This window comes from Macrosteles quadrilineatus, unplaced genomic scaffold (assembly GCF_028750875.1).
Source record: "Macrosteles quadrilineatus isolate MER2022 unplaced genomic scaffold, UCM_ALF_1.0 Scaffold_9__3_contigs__length_116548681, whole genome shotgun sequence".
Classification (NCBI taxonomy): Eukaryota; Metazoa; Arthropoda; class Insecta; order Hemiptera; family Cicadellidae; genus Macrosteles; species Macrosteles quadrilineatus.
The window spans coordinates 34,530,768-34,548,918 of record NW_026542602.1 but is presented as its reverse complement, the minus strand read 5'-3'; the positions used below and the strand labels follow the sequence as shown (position 1 = coordinate 34,548,918).

The window sequence follows — 18,151 nt, the reverse complement described above, 5'->3', positions numbered from 1 at the left end:
TTTGCTTTAATTGATTTCCCACATAACAAGCATGTTCTTCCTATAGCATGACATAAATGTTGTACGCTTTTTAGATGCTTGAAACTGTCTGTGTGTATTTTAGATGTTAATATTTTTAATATGTATTTACAACATTACCATTAATACTCATTATATAATATACCAGTGTTTTCAGTTTTATAATGTTCATTTTTATTGCAACTGAACATGCAAATCTAGTAATTATTATCATGAAGAATCTTTCAATGTTGCAGCTATTTTTCTTTGGACCCTTTGTAATTATTTGTAACTTTGTTATAAACAAGTAGAAAGGTATTTTACCTAATGTCACCCTATATTCGATTCATTTACCATATTATTTGGTGTTTTGGTAATTAAATTGGAGTTATTTCTCTATAATATCCTCTTCCAATAAAAAGTTTGAAATTGAAGCCTCTCAAGTTAACTGTATTACTTGAACCTACATGTAGTATGCCATTACTTAGCGTAATGTATAGTTATTAGTCATATCAAATATATATAGCTTATATATATTTCATTGTACATGTAGAGATGAAGGTCGATTGGATTGTTACCGTTTAGTATTTTTAATAATACAGTTTTTATTCCATCGTTTTTTCACTTTAACACTAAATTACTCGTAGTATACAGTTTTTACATGCATTGTTTGCATATGATTATTTATTTTATAAATAATTTGTCTGATATAATTATACTGATTGTTTTTTTTACATTTTTACAAGTACAATAATTGGATAGAAATTACATTCAATTGTAAGACGACAAAACACAGTGCACCATAAAATAATTGTCAAGACACATAAAATTGCATTTTGTCATTGTAAACTCTTTAATAAGGCTTATTATTCTCTTCTATTATTAAACGTTTTAATAACATTCAAACAGTGCCACCACATTTATATTTAAAGAAACAACACACAGAACAAATCATTTCAGCATACTTACACAAGTAATGCAGCACACTTATTAAAAATAATAAAATTACTATTTACATTTTTTACACACTTTTCGTAGATTTTAGTGTGTTCTGTGTGCATTAGATAATGTTTTACTTAGCAGAGTGTTTGTAGTCTTGATTTCAATCCTAAATAACTTTGTAATATCTGTGTGGCATATATTTAATCCGCATCTGTCAAATTCTGGCATACCCAGTGACTTTTGCAAGTTTTTGCTTTTTGCACATTTTCCAAAACACTTTTACAAAAATACTTTTGATATAATAGCATAGCTAAAAAAATGTAAAGTATCTTCACTCTAAAATATTGTTGACTGTAACAATTTGTTTTTAGCTTTTCAAGTATTATACAGTAAAAAAAAGTATTTGGAAAAATCTAATTTTCATCAGATTTTTTTGTTATAAAGTTAATTAATTTGTCAGGGACTTTCAAAGTAAAAAAAAATATAGTATGGAGCTTAATGTTTACTAACATATAATAGGAATTTGTTTAAAATTAAGATTCAAATTTACCGTACTTGTAGATAATAAAGTATGAAAAATGTCTTACTTTAATCAATTATTCATTTTCAAGATGATTATATAACGCCAGCATGGCGTGCAATGAATATTCTATAAAATGTAAGGCTTAACAGCTCTTTGGCTCTGAAAATATATTTTCTCGTTGCTTAAACGGATCAAAACCTAATAAGCTTTTATTAATTCTGAATCTTTGTTTTTAGGTCAACAAATAGGTAGAGTAATTCCTAATTACCTAAACTAAACTATATTTAAATAGACTCTACTTGTTTCAATAGGACAGTATTAAAACAAACAGCAATTTGTATAATCCTCATGGCTTAAACTTAATATACGTGAAACAATCATCTAAAATTCAATTACAAAGTTTTATGATTCAATTCCTAAAAACTATTAGTGGAAAATTCTACTAAACTATTAACTTCCTACTTACCTTCATCTCTGCACGGTGTTGACTTACCATTGCTCACCCAGGGCACCTTAGATGTATGAAATATGTGATAAGTGTTATGTACTTTAAAGTTTAAATGCCATCCTGTGTGCATGACCTGTAAAACTGCTTGTACATATGGCAGCCAAACCCCACCACAACGGGTTGTGTTATTTGGTAGGCTAAGACATGAACGTAGGTGGGTTCTGAGTTTGATGACTCACCAATTCACTTTCTGATGAAAAAAAGTTTGTCCACAAAGATAGTTTTCGTAATCTAAAAACCACTTAAAATTTGTTGTTCCCAGTAACTTTATTTACTAATACTTGGTGCGGGAAAAAAACCGATCCATTTTCTCAGCAACAGGTCGTCTGAGAGTGGTGGGAGTAGGCTTGTTGGAAAGCCTACACAATGCAATTTTTTGTAGTCATAGAGCAGTGGTCACCTGAGCTAGTGCGGTTGTTATGGAGTTGATTTTAAAAAGTATTTAACTCATTCATTGCAACTCAGCGGCATCGGCAGTTTCATGCATTCTTTCAATTTAGGTGACATGGAGAAGTTCCGTTGCGTATTACAATAATGCGGTGGGTTACTAACTTTAAAAAAACGGCTTCTGCATTGAAAAGGAAGCTGAAAGGCCGTTCAAGTCAGATCGGACCCCAGACAACTAACATTTGATAGAGTTCGTGCTGCTGTGGAAGACAGTCCTCACAGACCCGCCCCAAAACAAGCGGCTGCCCGAAAATGTCTGACTGCTCAGTTACACGAATTTTGAGGTTAATTTTCATTCCTACAGATAATTAGAATAATAATCTGTTTAAATGTGTTATCCATATAGATAATCACGACGGAATCTCTCCATGTCGACCTAATAGAATAAAATCACTGAACTGCCACTGAGTTTGAATGACTGTTTACTACTTTTAAAAAACGACTAGAAAACAACCGCACGTATCTCATACAACCACTGCTCTATGACTACAAAAATGGCATTGTATAGGCTATCCAACGAGGCTACTCCCACCACCCTCAGACGGCCTGTCGCTGAACAGTGCGCTGAAGAAAATAGATCGGTTTTTTGCCGAACCCTGTACCATGCTATAGATTCTATTTTCACACCCTTTTGTGTTTTAAAACTAGACATGATAATTTTTACGGTCAATTTAAAATTATTATACATTTTCTTATTGATATCACACTAATTTGCAAATTATCGAAAAAATGTATGATTGATATGCAATGTACTTAATCGTTAATTTATGCCGAAGATAAAAACTGGTTCATGTCTTAATAACGTGATGAACTCAATAAGAACGTAACAAAATGATATAGGTCATATGTAGGTCCTATATAAACTAATACAAAAAGTAAATAATTTGACATCAAAGTGCAAAATATAAAACACTGAGGTTGATTCAATTTCATACGGAGTAGGAATATTATGTTAACCTTCGTATTATCCCAATTAAATTATTTTAAAACCCCATTGGCCATTATTGATAACCCAACGTTTTTGCTTTGTTGTGGTATCTTTATCCAAAACCTAGTGATGTAGATCCAATGCTTATAGTTAGAGTAAATACAAATCATCGTTTGGTTGGACATGTGCTTCACCCTTGATTCTCTTTTTGTAAATTACCTGTATTGTAATGTTTCTTGGTTTCACTTTTCTTCCTCTGTCTATACTCGCTTTATATTTATCTATCTTTCTTTTTTGTCTTATTATATAATATACTGTTTCTTGTTCTTTCTCGTTATCTGTATACTACATCTCCTTTATCTGTTTTCTTCATTGTCCTTTGATCAAAATCAGAATCAAAGGTGTGTTGTTCTATCTATTTTTTTACAAATACCAAACTCGAATACTAGTAAAACGCTAGACTGTTAGTGAATCAGCTTCTTTATGAGTCATAAAGCCTTTTTTTATTTGACTTAGGCTACAAAACAGTTGTCACCAAACACAGAGATTTTTAGTTTATATTTACGAGACCACTCATTTTTCATAAATTTGTGGCTGCTAATTGTTTTATGAGTTCACATATATTTTCTTGCATTTATTAAATATTGTCAATATCACTTTTACAATCACGGGTCAGATTCAAAACAAAGAAAGAAACATTGGCTACATTTTCTGGTTTTAGACAAAAAGCAATTTAAAGCACCTATGAAATTAAGTGATTTAATCCTTCTCTACCCGGAACTAAACCTACTACTAATCTTAAGTATTTGTTTAAATGCAATTATTATTATTATTGGTTTTCTCGTTTTTCAAAAAAAATATTGCACTAAAAGACGTTTTGACAGATCTTAAGACACTTTCCCTCTTTCGTCAAACTTATTAATTTCAAGACAACAGTCGTGAATTTGTACTGAGCGTTAATATAGCGTTGTTGATTTAGCGTTTCCTGAATGTATTAAAATCAGGTATTTTCACCTTTGGAAGTAGCGATGATTTATTGAAGCTACCAATGAATAAAATAACTATTTTCCTAAATCCTTTTTTTGTTAGTGGAAACACCTTTTAATTCGTTAAGGGTATAAAGTAACTTCCCTGAATTTGTATAGAACTCGAAAAATTACTAAAGACTGTCTAAGTCGTTTATGGGTGAAATAATGACCTAAAAACACATTTTCTTACGAAGTCTTCACCTAGTTTCAACACACATATTTCGTTCTTCCAAGGCGTTACTGGGTGAGCAATGTTGCATGGGTGTTGCTGTAAATAAAACCAAGATGTTTGTGACAGGGGATCCTCCTGAACCCCCAAACGCTCAGTCAGAACCGGAGAACCAAACTGCGCAGAGCGTTCACCGACGCCACCTCAGAGACGGTCACATTCGTCAAGACGGTACTTCCATCTCTGTCACTCTATCTCTCTCTCTCTCTCTTTATCTCGCTGAAAACAAGGCAGATATGTTGTACAGAAACAGTGACAATATATCATCTCATTTAGATGTATATAGTACAAATATTTTAGATTTATTGTGGTCATGTGGCACGACTTGTAAGAATACATTGCTCACAACCTTGAACAATAAAACAATAAAGAAAAATAAACCTTAATAAAAGGTAGTAGCTAGAGAATTTCAAACATACGTTTCACAAAAAGTAATACAGATGCTGGCTTAGTTTTAAACCAAATTGTATGTTCTACCATTGCCTATTAGATATTGAAGCAGACGTAAGATCATTCTAAATTAGTTTTAGTAAATTAATTATTTTGTTGCAAAAATGATTGTTTAATGAACCTTTCTCATTAAAATTCTAAAATTCATAAGAAGTCTAAAATTATACATCCCCTGTTTGTTTTTGTCATGATTTAGGTGATGTGGCATTATAATATAATTTTAAACAGTTTCAAAGTATTTGGCATCAATCTTCTTTAATTAGATAGCTTATTGAGAAAGAAAAGAGTAATTTACAACACCGCCTCATTTTATCAATGGGAAGTGGTAATTGAAAATATTAATGGAATCACGGCAAAGATAGCTATCATAACACGTATTAACAATAACAAGAGCTTCAATTCAATTCAAATTATCTTTATTCATCAAGTACATTAGAAATATATACATGAATAGTGTCACATTTCTTATAAGTTATAATAAAACATACATGCTTATAGTAAATGGGAAAAATTGTAAAAGAACATAAAACTAACAGGTAAAACATACTTTGATTAGTAGGGAAAGAAAAGTCAATTACAGTTCATCAAATGAATAAATAGCCCTGCTAATGAGAAATTTCTTAAGTTTATTTTTAAATTTTTTTATATTTACTTCTGCTTGTATGTCCTTTGGAAGTTTATTATAGAATTTTGTTCCGGCGTATTTGGGTTTTTTTTCGAAAAGGCGCAATTTATGAGGACTTAATGCTAACTTGCCTCGATTTCTTGTAAGATAATCATGTTTTCTTCCAACCAGGTCTATTTCATGAAATCTGTTTTTAACAGATACCACTGTTTCAAAAACATACATACCGAAAACTGTCATTATATTTTCTGTTTTAAACATTCTCTTAACAGAAGTTCTAGGTGGAAGGTTGTAAATTATTCTTATAGCTTTTTTTTGCATTCTTAATATAGATTTTAAGTTTCTCTTATTGGTTGAGCCATAAAGGGAAATCCCAAATGAAATCACTGAATGTATGTATGAAAAGTAAACCAACTTCAAAGTTTCTATTTCGCAATAGTTTTTTAATCTAGTTAAGGCATATAATCCAGAAGAAACTTTTGAAAGTACTTTTTCAACATGACAGTTCCAATTGAGTCTTTTATCTATTACTAATCCTAAAAATTTAGTACTATCCTTAACTTCAATGGTTTTATTATTAAATTTAATAATCGGTCGACGTTGATTTCTGGTATTTCGAGTTTGAAAATTTATGATACTTGTTTTATCCACATTGAGATTTAGATTTTGGGAGTTTAAAAAATCATTTAAAACGCATATGTCTGATTTTGCCTTGCTTTCTAATTCTTCATTTGTTGAGGCTATGATTTTCAAATTGGTATCATCAGCATACAAGCAGAGTTTACTTAAATTGCTAAGTTGCGGAAAATCTCTTAAATAAATAATGAATAAAAGAGGCCCTAGAGCTTACGTGATGGATTAATGTATGAAAATAAGTCGTCAGTTTTTTTTTTTTAGCTCTGATGACATATTAGCGTCACCTGATATAGAGTCAAGTACTACTAGAAGACATGCAAAGTTCGGAAAAGCAACAATACATAATTCATCCTAGTAATTTAATTGAGTTTGAATAAATATCTTACGTATAACTACTCCTCAATTACTCAACTACTTCCTAAACTTGAATTTAAAATCCGGTGGCATATTAAAATAATTGTGTTAATTTATTACAGTTTTCCAATCGATTAAATTTAAAAGTTGATATAAAATTGTGTCAATGTTAAATTGTGTCAATGTAAATATATATATCAAGTATTACAATGGGATCTGTATTGACAAATATCAACGCTAGCTTAGTTTACACTGTTTCTGTACAACCTATCTGTTTCTCATTTACACTTTTGCACGAACATCTATTGCTTACAACGCTTAATAGTTTAGCACAATAAATACATTGAAATACGTAAGTCTTTCACGCTATATATGCATAAAATAAAGTTATAATGATCGTATTTTTTTAAGAATTATTGAGGAAAGTCAAACTCGAGGGTGTACAAATCAAACAAATGTGTAAATATATTTAGCTGTTAATTAGTATATGTATATATGCATGTTTACAGACTCTCAATATTATGTTTGGTAAGTGAAAAAGGTAACAATATAACAGTTTCCCATGTAAATATTACTTATACAAATAATAATGTGAGATTTCAAAATGTACAAATCATCATTCCTCTAAAATTTAGTTGCAGGTAGTCCCCCATATTCTTAATTGCAGGAAACAAATACAGTAGTATTTTTAATAATGAATCGAACTCTTTTGGTAAAAATACTGTGTTCTAAGAATACATAATTTTGAGCACCCCGTGAACCTACGATTTGGTGCAGTAATAAAATAAAATACTGACAAATAACATGTCCACTTACACTATATAGGACGAGTTCATAAAAAAATTAAACGTAATTTGTGATTTTAGAACTAAGTATATTCGGATAAGGACAAACTTCAGAAGTCCGGTGTACATACATTGATAGTAAACATACACCCTTTCTATGGGTATAGTATTATTACATTAAAAAGTGTTAAGTTATATACTAAACAAATAAAGATCCATATAATCTACTTAGAACTCGCTTAGTAACATTGAACGAAACATGTAGAAATTATAGTAAGCTGGCATGTGTTGCGTTAAGTCTGTCTAGCATTTTTACATGGTTAAACTATATACAGAACCAATTCCATTTAACTTTTGTAATTTTATTTATCCATTGCTGGACTAATTATTTTATCTTAAACCATAGGAACTAAATTAAAACGTGTCAATTGCTTCTATAGGTGTTACAGGGTCTTAGTAACAAATTTTTAACTGGGCTGTAATTTTGCATACTGTAATACACCACGCAAACTTTCTTATCAGTTGAATTTGTGCCTACCTGCTCACTCGTGACACTGTTGATAACAAACTATGAATGTGCCCAGGAACTTACCACGATAAACAACTTAAGATTTAACAACGTTATTGTAAATTCTGTTTTTCTATTCATAAAACATAATATTACTGGCATTTGTTGGATTACGCTTAAACATGCTGCACTTTTGCGATAAGCAAAATTGCTGGTCTAAACGTTTTGCTATTATTCGAATGAATATTTGGAACACGAAAAGGTCATATTGGCTGACCAAATAGTAATCTCATTTCAAAACACGTATCCCTATCCTAGCTTTTTACAGGATTGTTATACCGAAATCGAGTTATTTAATAAGTACAAAAAATTAAATTGGTTCACGCTTCCTTTAAGCCAATGTATATTGTCAATGTATATTCAATGTATATTGGATTTTCTATTGCACCTTGAAATGGTATTTTGTATTATCATAAGGGTTTAATAGTTCACACAATGTGAAATGTTCAAATCTAGAAAAATATACAATTTTGCTTCATTAATCAGGAATCAAACAGTTTATTATAGAGCGCCGAAATTTCAAACACTAGCAATTTTTAGATTATTGTTTGCTACTTAAACTTACACTTAAAATATAATATTTCCGTAAAATGAAACTTTAACTGTGTTTTAAATCTTTAAAATAATGTCTGGACGGAATCAAGGCTTGTAAAAAGAATGGTTGACTTAAATTTACAAGTTGACATTGTTTTGACAACATGAGTCTGCCACCAGCGCGTCGAGGTTTTATCAAATGTTGTCAATGACGAGCACTCAAATATCAAACAGCTGATGTCAGTTCATTGTATTTAGTTTTTTGACACATTTGCAATTGGATATAAATGGGAGAGATAGACAAGATTGATTTAGTAAGATGAATTTGAAATGAGAAATACAAATTTTAAAATAGAATGTTCACATGTATGCTAGGCAAACTATAAAATAATGATATTTGTTGCAAAAACTATACAACATTGGAATATTTTGTGTATGGTTAGGTTAGGGTTTAAAGTTAGTTTTAATTTAATGCTAATGCCTAAAATGGAAGCAAGGTCTTAAAAAGTCCTTTAGAATTTGTTGAATATAGTAAGGTTGCGTCATTTATCTTAGTTTATTTTAAATAAGTTTAATTAGGCCAAACAAGGACATAACCATTTTGTGAAGTCCTGCAACAGCGTTATTCGTATTTTAACTAAATTGCGAACGGTCATTCTATGGAGTGACTGGGCGAAGTTGTAATGAGATTTATTTCATATTTTACATTACTCATTTCAGGCGTCGCGTTGTCGTATAGAATTCCTAGTTAATCTATAGGATGCCTGATTGAATACTTTTCCAGTAACCTGATAACTTTGCTCGAACATTAAAAAAACATATCATTCTAGGCCAAATGGCCTAAAGTTACTGACTCACGCTACTCACTTATCAATGACTTTGCTGTCGAGGTTCTTACACGTACAACGCTGATAAGAAAGTTAGTATATTTCATCCAACATGAAGCTTATATTTTACTTTCTTTCTGCTTTTTCTCAGATAATTAACAACATAATGTTGTAATGCATTAAACAAATAAACACTCGTAACCTTGTGTTCTATATTTGAAGATACCTGAGTAATAATTGATTGTTAGGACTTTAAATCTTTAAATTTAATACATCAAACTTGGTATTTTTCGACGTTTAAAAACGGGTTTTGATTAAATATAGATTTCAAAATGGTCATAAGATTCGTAGAACATGAAGTGCATAGTAAAAAACCAAAATATAAATTTCTAGTTAAATATTATAATGAGATTGCATATCCCAAAGTGCAAACGAAGAACTATTACTATAACTATATCAACTACTAAACACACAATATGACTAAAACAAAATATTGAATTGAATAACTCTTGTTTGAATATAAAATGTTCCAATCTTTTCTAGTTATATTAGGTATACCATTTTAAGGTGAAATTTTATTTTTTACGATAAAGAACAATAAAAGTTCAAGAGAATTCTGTGGCATAAAAAGGAATGTTGTTTCATCATCTGTTTGAACAGTTGTTTTGTCAATACTTGCATTCTATCAATCTAGGCCTTTACATAAAATGTTCACTTTAGCTTAATCCAGGCATTATTATAAACAGTGTGGTTCTTAAGAATAATAATATTTAAATTGATTTTATATCTAAAACTAGCAACAATGAAAAAATAAGTCTTAACACCTACCCATAATAATGCATGCAATTCATTATAAATATTATCGTAAAACTAAGAAATAAATAATATTCTTGTTCTAAACAAATCAATGTTTTAAATCAAACTTAAACAGTTTAAACCTTGATTGAACCAACTTAGGTTTGTTCCCTAGGTTTTTTTAAATCCATAATTTACTATTTCAAAGTTGCTTATAATATAAACACATTTTCGAATAGTTTTTAAACCTAATTAATCTACCTATATCGAGGTAATTGTGATATGAATGAATTAATTGTGTCACCCCCAATTTTTTTCAGGTGCAGTTTTTACTTTCACTTGAAAATAAAATAGTCTGACGTAATCTCCTACTAAATTAATATTATACATGCATTCAAAAAGGTCTTTAAAAATATAATTATTGTGTACGCAACACACATATCACTACCCCAGTATAACTTTCGTCTGAAAACACAAACTACTGTAAACATACGCCACATTTTTTTGGTATAGTCTATTTTAATATCAGAATGTTAACTCACTTTAAATCCCCATTTACTTTTTTAGATATTCCTAACTTGTGATTGGCTAGTATACCAAATGCCAGGAGACAAATGTCCAATTGAATAAGTATTTAAATAAGAATACCGCAATGACTAATTCGAGTGAGAGTGATTACCATGAATATATTATTTCAATACAACTTTCTAAAACTGGTTCTTCTCTTTTTCTGAAAGAATTTTATACCCAATCAAGTGTTGTCATACAAATGACTGATGTAACAGGAAAAGCTGACATTGTAGTGACAACACGACTCAGCTGCAAACCTGACAGGGTTTATCAAATGACGCCAATGACAAGTAATCAAATATGAACAGCTGATGTCCCATCAACTCCAAACTTTACGTTTTGAACACATTTACAGCCATAAAAGGAAGAAATTGAAAAATATTTTTTAGTAACGTCCGTTTGAGTTTGAAAGTTCAAAATTCAAAACTTTCTTTATAGTTATTGAAATATTGTTTTTTATGTTTACACGAAAATAATGTTTAGGTGCAATAACGCAATATATTTAACACAGAAAATACGCATCATTAAACAGAAATTGGTTTATTCTTATACCCTCAGTACACCTTCTTTTTCCATCGATTGTATTTATTCTAAAAGAGTTTTTGTCTACGTGGTATAAATATACCTTAAGTGGTTTCTCACCCAAGTCTCTTATCAGTGATAAGACCGCCACGTGTTTTACACATAACACACTCATAAAGAAATATATGTATATTTTATCTAAAAGCCCGTTCACACGGGGCGAGTTTACAAGCTACACGCCAGCGTGTAAGAAGCCGGCGAGTTGGCGAGTGTGCTTGTATTCGTTCACACGGAGCTTGTCCACTCGCCAACTCGCAGACGTGTAGAAAGACGCCGGCGAGTCGGCGAGTGCGCTTGTAGTCGTTCACACGATGCTTTTTCCACTCGCTCAGTAGCTGGCTTGAACCAAATCCTCCAACATCTTTGAGTAACAAGCGCACAAGCCCAAGCAACTGTGTTCACACTGGGCTACTTTACACGCCTACTCGCGCAAAAGCTGGCGAGTTGGCGTGTTAAGTAGCGGAACCGTCAACTTATTCCAGAGCTTTTTTACAAGCAGCTTTTGAGCAAGTATTCACACTGAGCTATTTTACTAGCTGCGTGTAAAAAAGCCGGCGTGTAGCTTGTAAACTCGCCCCGTGTGAACGGGCTTTAACGTGAGTTATATTGAATGTGGGTCTTTAAATGGTTATTGTTTTGTTAAATTCATTATTGAAAATGTTGTTGCGTATTAAATATCTTTATTTCTTTTAGAATTATAATAAATGAGATATGAATTTCCACCTTTTTATCTACACAAGTTTTAAACATGATTATCATTAAGTTTAGTTATTATAAATAGTGAAATGAGAAATTGTCGAGACAATTTATTCAACAAGTGATAATATATCGTTTTGCAATAAAGAGTAAAATATTTAGTACAAGGTAATTTGGTACAAAATTAATGGTGAAATACAAATATCCATATATAAATCCCAACCCATGAACTTTTGAGAAAACTAAAAGTCAAACCCCCTTAAACAATATACTTAAAAAGTTCGTCATGACGAAAAACCTTGCGCAAAACTATCCATTATTTCATAAATTGCTCTTTAAGGTCGTAATTCATTTCTAAAGGTGACTTTCCATATACCTAATGTTTAAAAAACCTCAGCTGTACTTATTTCTATGTTATTCATTCAATTTATTACCTTATTAAAATCAGGTGTGATTATTTGTTTGTATTACTGTATTATGTTTTGTTCATTTTAGCTTAACTTAACTGAGCGTTAGTTTTATTAATACTTATGAAATAAAACGGGATGAAGCCCGTGGGTAACAGCTAGTAAATAATAAACCCAATAGCTTATAGGCTGATATAATATTTAGATGGTCAAAGCTGATGAGAATGCCTTAAAACAATGTTAAGAAATGACAATTTTAAGAAACAATCTTAATAGAATTTTTGCGTTATTTGATTAACACAAATGTGGCTAAGTATAAACGTAAATAACATCGCAGAGTTTTAATTATCAGATAAAAAACATTGTTAAACATTAAGATACTCGTGGAGTTGAGTGATAAGAACATAGCGTGTTCTTGCTCATTTGTGGTTGTTTTATCATGTATCTTGAGCTATCTAACTGAATTATGCTATCTTATGTAACCTGCCTGTCTTGCAAAGTAACTAGTTGTTTTGGTAAGTTCACAAGTATTCGAGTTATAACTTCTTTACTCAGTGCTTTAAGTCAATCCAGGCAGAGTAAAATTGAAAATGTTATAAAAAAAATCATAAATCTTTTTTAATCAGCTAAATTAATAATATTTTCCAATTAGCACACTATTTCCAATTAACATAATATTTAAATTTAACTGTATGAATTTTATCGTTATATCGGGCTCCTATGAAAATACAACCATAATAAAATCTTCATCGGCATATAATGTGTTATTGGTTTTACGAAAGCCAAATAAAATAACGTCAAATAATAATTAAATCTTAAAGTTAAATCGAGTTAAATCTTATACTGTGTTAAATTATTCCGATTTCTCATTTCTAATGCTCAAACCATTAATCATACGAGCATTCAATAGTAAATAGGACAGGTTCAATTCAAATTTATCGAAATTTGACGAAGCTTATTACTCTGGATTTGTATTATTTTACTAAATATGTTAAAAACATTGAGATACTCATAATTAATTTACTTCTATAAATAATAATATCTTAATTTTAAATTAATATTAAACAATATTTAGTATCTTCCTAAATTATAAGAAGGACTATACAAATTACAATTGTAGCTTAATCATTGTGTATCTTTGCATTTTTAATAATAGTTTTAAATATTATTGTATTTTATGTATTTTTTTCTCAAGAACCTGTAAAGGTACACACCTAAAGGTGTTTAATAGAGTGATATAGTCCATCTCAATTTACCACTTAGGGGGCTTTTATTTGTATATGCTACTCAAGTTAAATTCAATAAACGATTTCCTTCGACCCTCCAGCTGTTTGCTAAGTTCAAAGTGAAGTAGAATATTACATCCTCTTAAGACTTAGATCTCAAATACTTTGATGCACATTATTTGCTAGAAAGGGGGTTCCTAGTGTCATTTTTTGTTTAGTTTAGTTCCACGATTCTGTAAACCTTTAACTACTATCAATTTAACACACAAAACAGTGTCGTAGCCAATAATTATACAAAACATAGCTCATACAAAAACCATCGCATAAAAACAACCAATATAAATTCACAACAATGGTTACTGATTTTTTTTAAACCTTTTACCGCATCCCAATAGGCCCAGCCTAAATGTCTTCAATGTTTTCCGATCACATTTTATCATGCAAGATGTACACGTGGGGCGTATAAATATTTACTTATGCTACACATTGATTGTTTTCTGAGTTCCCTTTATAAAACTCTTAGGTCACTTAAGTGAATAATTTCTCCCATAAATTTCACAATAGTGTCTATCAAGATCTATAAATCTTGTTACAACATCTGGTTAGGTAAGGGTTACAGAGGCCCAATAAACTACTAAGTGGCCTGAGACATTGGGAGAGCTTGCGTGTAAAAGCAACAATGTCCAGCACGCTAGGACAACATGTGGCCTTGCAGCTTGCAATAACTGTTCTCACAAGTGCACACTTCATGTAGGAAAAGTCCATAAACTAAAACTAAAAATCTCAATTCCTTCAGATTGTACGATTCATTTCCAAATTAATGCGTCCAAATGTACATAAAATTCATCAAACTAAAAGGTGTTAATTCAATTTTTTTTCAAATTCATCATACACTCTAGGGTCTAGTTGAAACATATGGCAAATAGTTTAAATCGTTATCATTCCATTTTATCCAGTAATATCTGTTAATTTCAATTGTATATAAACCAATGTGTATTATGCGAGGACTTTACTGTATGTTTTGGAAGACATTTAAAATCAATCTGTTTTTGTTGGAAGGTCAGCCAAGTCCAAAATTTCGTAATAAGTATGTTTTAATCTTCGATGTAGGGATGCGATAGAAGGAAATTAAAGGAGGGTTGGGTTCATCTATACAACACTTAAAAGTGGATCTACGTAATGTTATAGCAAAAGCTAAAATATTTTAGAGTATTAACAAAACAACATGAAGTGTTTCTAAGCTACCTACTTAAAACGTACTTAAACATTTTACAGCATTGTTAGAAAATCTACTGTTATCCTATGGTTTTAAGTGGATTTATACATGCATTAATTAAATAGAACACAATCAGCTTATGAATAAGTATTCAAGTACTATAGTAATACTTTGAAAACATAGAAGAAGTAAATCATAGCATAAATAATCATTCCAAATTATAAAGCGGTTTTCTTAGTTCGTAACTTTATTAAAACTTCACAATTAATACCTTTTTTATTTGGTGTTCTCTTGTCTACTGCTTAGCTCACGCAACTTCCTTATCAGCGACTTACCTGCCACGTTTTTCACACGTAACGCGCTGATAAGAGAATGGCTATGTTTCAACCTAACTAAGTGTGCCTGATATGGTTACTAGCCAATATTCACTATTTTATCAGACATTTACAAAGAAAATAGTGAATGCTATTTTTATTTCTTGCTCTTATGCTACCTATTCAAGGTATGTCACTTATACCTGTTCATTGTTTGATCCATTTTACTGTAGTTAGATATAATTAAAAAAAATCCGGAATCAAGAAATGTTTATTATTAGTGACTCAATACTAAAGAATAAAACTATCAATAAAAGATCAAGAAATTAATCCACAGCTGGTAAAGCTTGCCTATCTTAAGGGAATAATGCACTTTAACTAAGACATCTACTGTTCTTGCTCATTTGTGGGTGCTTAAATCTTGTAAATCTGGTTTGTTGTATCCAGCTTAATCGTTCTTTCTGAACCTCAATGTTTTACAAAGGAACTTTTGGTTCTTTAATCAAAAACATACAGACAGTTTTTTTTTATTCTAACCAATTCAGGTTAAATAAGCGGCTTTTATTTTTCTATGAAATATCTCTTGTAATTGTAAGTTTGAAAATTTTATCTATACGTAACAAAACCTTTAAACAATACAAAATACCAAACAATAACAAAACAATGAATACAAAATACAAAACACCTAGTAACAAATTTGTACACATCATGTTATATTGTTCGTTATACAGTAAACGAAGAGTAGGTCATTATCTTGTTAACATTTTTAGTTTTTAGGTATAACTTTTCATATCATCACACCAATATGTACCATAGTATAGAGTTCAATTACACATACCATTAGACAAAAGATATAACAATTAGAAAACCTTTAAACTTTATTGCAGTAAATAAATAAAAGTACCTAGCAATTAAAAAACACATTTTTTTATTTTCTTGAATAGATGAATTCATGTTACAGTAATCAATTACTAAAGTCTTACATAATACTCATATGTTATTTTTATGTATTAATATTATCACAATAAACGTTAGAATAAAAGTTGAGATTTTACTACAAGATATACTGAATATTGCGAAAATTTCTTGAATAAAAAAAATTTGGATTGTATTATGTCTTTAGATTTTCTTTTGGATTTCTTTGCTTATAGAATTTTTCTAACGTTTTGTAATGGAACGGTCCAAACGCCAATTTCGCTATGTGTAATGTAGACTTTTGTTTAGGTAGTATTAATGGCAAATGAAATTCAAGTCCAGAATTATCATTCTTTGGACTAAACCAGCTTTCTTTACATTTGGAGGCGAACACTCTAACAACTAAGCTCTCCAAACAATTATACTATCTGCTATAAAAAGTAATGATGAGACCCATATTAATTACAGTATATGAAATACATTTTACACAAACTACACAATATGTAAAATGAATGCAAAATCATTGTTGGAAAATTATGTAACTAATTAGAACTTTGAGGGAATCTTTCGATTCACATAGCAATGTTACATCAAAACTAATTTATGTTTAATCAAATGTAAAATAACCACAAAAGCAATTGCTTTAATCTAACATATATCTATTTTGGTTAAATTAATAATTTACATGTCATTGATTATTTAAAATTATAATGAATATATATAGTTTTGGAAGACATTATTGGCTTGCTTTTTACCTATTTGTGACTTTTGACTGCCAAATTATTACTTTTAACGTAAAAAAAATTATGATTAAAGTTTCTCTCTCTGTCATTATTGTGAACTTTATATCAAGCTTTAAACAACAATTTTTGTCATTACACTAAGTTGATTTAAAAAGTAAATTATAAAATACTAATACACCACGTAGGCTATGTATCCAAAATCATTTTAGTTTTAATTTAATATGTAGGCTCTAATGCTCTTGTTTAAAAGTCAGTGGTCCCACCCAGGCTCCTTTAGAAAAATGAATATTGAACCTAAATATAATTAGCCCGCTATATTAGTAAGTTTTAATTAGTTAGACTATTATTTTTTACAACTGGTGTCGTAGGATAATAATAATTCCAATCGAAAAATGCACGAAATCGATAAATACAGTTTTTACGTATTACAAATCTACAAAGATTTTGAATTTATCTGTTCCATGGTAAAACTTTACTAATATGTTGTACCACCAAACGTTTGTTTGGTACTTAATAGAATTAGTTGCTAAGTCCGTTCTGGAATCTGATATACGTATTCATTTTTTTATTGGGACTAATTTAATTAATTGGATAATTTATGTTGCAAAAGAAAAGCTCTAACATACTGAAGCAACCCCAGTATTTAAATGTATTTCTCTAACTTCATCGTAGTTTGTTCTTTCATTTGGACGAAAATACAACACTGGTATAAGCAATGATTGAATGATTTAATAATACTTTTATTGTGACCTGCCATTCATATTATTTGAATAAACGACGTCACCAACAATCGATGATAAGCAGGTCAAGTTCTGTTCAAGTTTGTTGCAAAAGGTCGTAACTAATAAGAATTCACCTTTTTATATTTATCATTAAGGTATTATGTTAAAAAAAAGTGAATGCTTTACATATAGTACCTTTAAAATAGTTTTATTACAAACAAAACACATTTTCGCTACACTTCTGTGAAAGGACATGTTTTGTTGCATGTTTATAACCTGAGAAAATTTATCATTATATTGTTTACAACGGCAAAAGAATGTTTACTATGCGAAAGTAATGTTTACTATCCTTTTTGGATTTTGCCGACGTAAACAAACAAATATTTTTTTTATTTTTTATCAAATGTTTTAATTGTCAACAACTAAAGTAAACATTAATAAAATCGTAGGTCTACTTACATTTGTATCCAAGGTTTATCTCAATTAAGGTATTTTATTGATATATTAAGATATAAAGTTAATTTTAATAAACTGTTCCCTTCGACCTTAAGCTGTGTAATCAATGGTTTGCTAAGTTCAAAGTC

At 30.1% G+C, this 18,151-nt stretch overlaps 1 protein-coding gene across 2 annotated transcripts in view; it reads left to right on the top strand.

The window, feature by feature from the left end:
* LOC129002720 (small conductance calcium-activated potassium channel protein) overlaps positions 1–18,151 on the top strand; it is a 482,452-nt gene that overhangs the window by 224,139 nt on the left and 240,162 nt on the right. Inside the window, exon 3 of one of the 2 annotated variants that reach the window (XM_054430730.1) lies at positions 4,672–4,773. The exons of the other annotated variant lie outside the window; for it this stretch is intronic. Coding sequence (XP_054286705.1) covers positions 4,672–4,773 — 102 coding nt within the window. The remainder of the gene's footprint in view (positions 1–4,671; positions 4,774–18,151) is intronic. 2 annotated transcript variants of the gene reach the window in all.